A 6,278-nucleotide genomic window follows, 5' to 3' on the forward strand; every position below is an offset into this window, starting at 1 on the left:
AAATTCTTTAATAAAACTCTTCCTTTGCTACTACGTTGTAAACCCCGTAAAATTTGGAGCATTATTAACGGTACTAAAAGGACACAAATTTAATTAATCCAATCTTATGTTCCAGTGGTTCGAAGCGAATGCTACAATCTTCTGAACAATGTGTTTGGTACTCACTTTCATAAAAGCACCCCCACAGTATTTCCGCATATACCAAAACCAGCTTCTTACCAATGGATCCCTTCGCTATTGATGCAGTTGGTGCCGAGAGGCTGGCTGACAATTTAAAAGTGTCTTCATCGGCCGGTCCAGATTGCATCTCATCAAAAACGCTGAAGTGTATACAAGTTTATTCTTCGTTGTTATTGTCAAGGATTTCTGAACAGTCGTTACAGATGTCTACACTGCCCTCTGACTGGAAGATAGGGAAGTTGGTCCCTGTGCATAAATCTGGTGATGTACATTCCCCCAATAGTTACCGCTCCATATCATTAACATCCATTCCAGTAAAAATCTTAGAACATATAATATACTCACACCTCTTTGAATTGCTTGAGTCCAATTCCCTATTCAGCATTTATTACCATGGATTCCGTAAAGCAGCTTTGTGCGACACCCAATTTCTATGTTTTACTAGCGACTTATCTATAGTAACGCGGATCATGACTTTGATACTGACTGCACATATTTGGATTTTGCTAAAGCATTTGACTCCATCTCACACAATCTACTTATCTTCGAGCTTAATCAACTTAAATGGAGCCCAGTGTACTTGCATGGGTTAAGGAATTTCTCTCTAACTGTAGTCAGTATGTGACACTTAATGACTTTTGTTCACCTAATTCTGCCGTAACATCTGGTGGCCCGCAAGGGTCCGCTTTGGGCCCTCTGCTTTTCTTGATTTATATTAATGATTGTCCTACTTGCTTTTCTTCCTCAACTATCCAACTGTTTGCTGATGACTGTGTAGTTTACCATAAAATTACTAACCATGCCGATTATCTCAATCTGCAACGCGATCTCGACAGGGTATCTGAATGGTGCAGTAAATGGTTCGTGACACTTAATACAACTTAACGTAAAAGCATGCGAGTTTCTCGCCACACCACTACTCATTGTTGTACTCACTACTCAGTTGTAAATACCTTGGTGTGCACATTTCTTATAGTCTTTCCCGGAATACGCATGCCTAATGCGTAACAACGCGATTCGCATGCTTGGTTATCTGCGCCGAAATTTTTTTGATATCCCGTCGTCCCTGAAGCTAACACTTTACAAAACCTTGGTACGTTCTAAATTAGAGTACGCATGCGCAATATGGGACCCTACTCAGACCACCCTCATTCAAACGCTTGAAGCCATTCAGAATCGCGTAGCACGTTTCATCTTATCGAAGTACTCGCGTCATTCCAGTGTCACGTCTATGAAGAAAAGCCTAAACTCGCCTGGCCTTTCGTTGCGTCGAAAATCATCTCACCTTAATTTTTTTCACAGATCCTATTATTACAACAACGATTTCAAGGACGTGCTGTTTCATCCACCTCATTATATATCTTCTAGGGCCGATCATTGCTTCAAGGTGGGTCTACCGTCTTGTCGCACAAGATTGTGCAATGACTCTTTGGTTCCTAGAACAAGCGTCGCATGGAACCACCTTCACTCCACAATTTCAAGCATAATTGACGACCATGAGTTCAAGATGACTTTACAAAAGGCGTTGCAATATTTTGTTGATAGGTGCACGTCTTGCCATTTCCCCCCAATCCATCCTGTAATGTATCCGGGCCCTGAAAATATTTAATTAATTAATAAATAATTAATTAATTAAAACATGAGCCTTCATTTGTCACTGGTTTTAAAACATGGCGAATAGCCCGTTAGCGAGAAATATGCGCGCATCAAAGTTAATTAGGCAAAGTGCTATATTGAGATCTGATACCGCTCTAGAAATCCGAGGGTAGTCTTCCCTCTTCAAATTTCTATCGCTGACACGGTTACCGCAGAAGGCAAATTAATAAGGAAGGCGTGCGTGAACAATTAAAGAAACCGAAAGACAACATTCTGAGCAAATCCTCATAATCGTTATCACAATTTAGCAACCTCTTTGCCTAAAACGCAGTATTTGAAGCAGAGACTCTGCAACTTGATCCAAAGCTTCCAACACTGATGTGGCGCTGAATTAGGAGTGTACTTGCGGCATGAAATTTATGTAGCTGAGCACCAGCGGGAACTCCACAACTCTGAAGAAAAAAAAAGAACTCGAAGTCACTAGTGCAGCAGAAGTAAATGATGTTTTCCATGTTCTTGCAGTCACTACTGCTTGAAGGGTCCAGAAGTGAGCACGTTGCTCATTGTTCTTAATACGGGCTTGCTTTGGAAGCATCACTCCACATTAACGAAAGAAGTTTCATGGCAAACAGAGAAGAAGTTGTAACAGAACTACGAGTCATTCACCACTCTACGGAACCACACGATCTCCTGTCATAACGCACCTCCGCCTCGTAATATCTTCAGTTCTCCACTGCTAAACACAAGACACGCAAGCAACGGCAATCTCAATTTTCCTGTGTACTTCTATGCATGAGAGGTTAATTGAATTTTACGGTGCTAATGGAATGACTTACCCCTGGAAATAAAAACTGTAACAAACTTCGACCTAACACGTAAGTGCTACTTCCTCTCTTTAACATGTTATACTTATCATACTTTGTATTTATCATACAATTTGTGCGCTTCCTTCGCTTAAGTTGGTTGCCTTTTTTGCTAATTATTACGTCGTTGTTGATATTGTACAAGGAACTGCTTACTAGTTACTTCTTGTGCATAGCAACTGTTTGCATTTATTACTATAGTAACAGTTCGTGCAGTATTCCCAATCATTGTATATGACCTTTTTTCGTTGGAGCTCGCATTGTCAGATACATCTCGATATAATACATGCCCTTCCATCGCCTTAATAACGCAAGTTTACTATGTTGCTTTGTAACTGAGCTCTTTTGGAAAATGTACACGTGAACGAATTACGAAAAAAAAAACATTTTCGCACCATGGCTTGGCTGGCACCACACAAGTTGATGTAATTTCTGATCTCCAGTGTTAACGCATAACTGAAATATTTCTAGCTGCTAATTGTGAACCGAACAAGGCACTGCCGCTAGATTAAGATAGACTTGACACGCAATAATGGTTTGTTCCCGTAGACAAGTTCGTATAAAGTTGTGGACGAAATAAGGCGGAAAGGCTGCTCAAGGGACTATCCCTGTTTACTCGTCCAGCTGGCAACGAATGGGGCGCGAGCATGTGGACTGTAATTACAGTCCTCGTGTCACACGATGGCGCGCTGGAAAACATTTAGCTGTCCATGAGGCAGTTGAATGTGGCAGGCGCGATAATGCGTGCTGTTGTGGCGCGTTGTTGCCATACTGCGGAGTGCGTGAGCAACGGGACTCCCCCTCCCTTCGACCGGCACAGGATTTTTACTTCAGCTGCAGCCAAGCTATTGTCGTTGTTTCCATCTGAGGACGTTACACCAAGCGCGGGACTGCGCCGTAGTAGATAATGGCAAATGTGGCATCAAATGATGCACAATCGTATTTTTTTTTTAAGGGAAGCCTGTTACGTTAGCGCATGCGTGTGTGCGTGTTACATCACGTTCAAACTAACTCTAAAGTAGCGCTGATGTACCGAAGTATACTCGGGTTAAAACACTGCACCTCCCCCAACGTTACGCGGAGAAATTATATACAGGAGATATAGTTAGAAGTCAAGTAACATCACAGTGCTGTATAAATGTTTTAATGGTTTAATAAGAAGAGTGAACTGAGCAAGTTGGTATTGAATAATGTCGAAAACAATGTAGCGCAATATCTGTTCTCTTCCGTACGTCTTTACTGTTTTCGCGCTAAATTTATTTCGACATGTTTTAATAGCTTGTTTGTTTCATGTTATTTTATACCAAACTACCTCGTGGGTATGGGCCAGTATGAGCTATGTTTTGAGGTCACAGCAGCAGCAAGGGTGCGCACAGTAAAAGAGACAGCCACATCGCCGTCAAAGCATCGACTACCGCCCTATGAGCATCACGAACCACAACCGCTCATTAAAACATTATTGCGTTTCATTCATAGTCCCGCAGTCGCTCTCCTCGCATCTCAATGCGTTCATTTCTGCTTTCCAGTGAAAGCAGACGATACAAGGAAGCAAGAAAATCGAAAAGTACAGTCGCACAAGTGACCTTTGAGCGAGTCAGGTCTCCTATGTTCCATGTATAAGACATTTACACGATGCAATTTACCGGCCGTGGTTGCTTAGTAGCTGTGGAGTTGCGCTGCTAAGCAAACGAGGTGGCGGGACGAAATCCCTGTCCCGGCGGCCGAATTTCGATGGCGGCAAAAATACACCCGCACGTACTTAGATTTACGTGCGCGTTAAAGGAATCCAAGGTGGTCAAAATCAATGCGGAGTCCCCCACTACGGCGTGCCTCATAATCAGAACGTGGTCTTGGCATGTAAAACCCCATAACCCCATAACAACGCGATCAGGAGCGTACTCATTACGCTGAATATGAAAGCCATCTTGCGTTACACTGATGATATTAGGGGGCCATAGAAACATGGACGGAAAGGTGGCGAACGCTCTAGGCACTGCTTAAAAAACGATAATAACAAGGTCGAGCAAAGCTTGGGTTCCGCGCATGCGCAAGCTTAAGCCACTTCCGTCCGCATTTGGTAAACTTAGTTGTCGTGTGTCCGATTTCAGTGAGTGTGTTGTAGTCGGGGAATACAAAAATATATAGGAAATCAGCGAGATGAAATTGATAGCGCACATGTGCGACAATTTGTCCGTTTAAAGTCTGCTGACTCGTGTGGATTTGCCCATGAGACTGTTAAAAAATTGAAATGAAAATATGTGTTTTTGCGTGACAAAACCCCGTTCTGATTGTGAGGCACGCCGTAGTGGGGGACGCCGCAAATTTGGATCACCTGGGGTTCTTTAACGTATACCTAAATCTAAGTACACGCGGGTGTTTTCGCATTTCGCCATAAGATCGTATAGAATATTTGGGCACAGCGTTGCTCGTACACTTCTATTTTTTTTTTCGTACTCGTTGTTTTACGCTGCTGCAAGTAGGCAACTGATTATTAACCTACCGAATTTGCTATTCTTCCTGTCCCTTGAGACATTTACGTAAGTTGATTTTATGGCCTCACAATGGTTTATGACTTTGCCAGTTCAGCCTCGTATACATAACGTTTGCAGAGGGTGACGATTTGACTTATACAGATTTTCCAAGAAATCGACACCCATAATTGTCGGTATACGGTAATGGCGCTGTGATACGTGCGAAGATTATCCTGACGGGCGTCTCGCCTGTCGGGGACTCACCAGCACTGTCGTTGAGAAGGCCGAACTTCATGCTTCGAGTTCCGTAAAATCCGTCGTGCCGTGGGCGACCACAACGCCGTCGTAGTGCGCGCACACCAGCGCGGTTATATGGCACTTCCCAGTCGAGCACGTGCGCGATCGAGGTGTACGGCCGCGTCGGCAAGAGATCGGCGTCGCTTTCACCGCCGCCACTTTCACGCGCGCCACAGCTTTCGCGTCGTCTGCATGCCACGCGCGCCAGACGCGCCGTCTTGTCTTTCCCGCGAGGAAGAGAGGAGGAGCGTTTCTTGCCGTTGTTGCTGTATAGGCGCGGCCTCCCCTCCGCTGTCGCCGGACAGCTTCCTTCGAAAATAAGCGCCCACACTGTCCTACGAAAACTGCGCAGCGCTGTAAAAGCTGAAGCAGCCGAGAACGCATATACCGTTCCTCCGCCATGTCTACATGCGTAGCTGCTTCGTCTGCTGTCCGGGGCAGCAGTAGCAGACGACGCTGGTAGTTAGTGTCATAGCATAAATTAAGAAGCCAACAGGAAATAGCTGGGAGTATGCATGTAATCAAAAAAATTCGAATACGAACCCAACCGTTCTTGTTATTTGATTTGCATTGGATTTGAGAATTCAACGTTCGAAATGGTGGAACATTCGGATATGACAGATGACGACACTTATTGGAGCCTTGGGGGCGAAAGACCGACGTAAGCCTGACTGTTCCCAAAGTGGTTCCGAATTATTACAGCGAAGCTGTCTAAAGCTAGGATCTGGGGGAAAATGTGTTCTTGATGTTGACAAAAACAAATCGTCATGTGGGCTGATCCTGGTGATAGTGCAGAAAGGGTCCAAGCTCAATGGCACATACCCTTGTGGGCTCGGGTACCTGTAACGCGCGCTTGAACTACACTTGTCAC

General features: G+C 44.3%; 1 protein-coding gene across 1 annotated transcript in view; it reads right to left on the reverse strand.

The window, feature by feature from the left end:
- LOC126525485 (uncharacterized) overlaps window positions 1-5,549 on the reverse strand; it is a 188,817-nt gene extending 183,268 nt beyond the window's left edge. Inside the window, exon 1 of the mRNA XM_050173374.2 lies at window positions 5,375-5,549. Coding sequence (XP_050029331.1) covers window positions 5,375-5,405 — 31 coding nt within the window. The 5' untranslated portion in view covers window positions 5,406-5,549. The remainder of the gene's footprint in view (window positions 1-5,374) is intronic.
- Between the last annotated feature and the right edge of the window lie 729 nt (window positions 5,550-6,278).

This window comes from Dermacentor andersoni, chromosome 8 (genome assembly GCF_023375885.2).
Source record: "Dermacentor andersoni chromosome 8, qqDerAnde1_hic_scaffold, whole genome shotgun sequence".
Classification (NCBI taxonomy): domain Eukaryota; kingdom Metazoa; phylum Arthropoda; class Arachnida; order Ixodida; family Ixodidae; genus Dermacentor; species Dermacentor andersoni.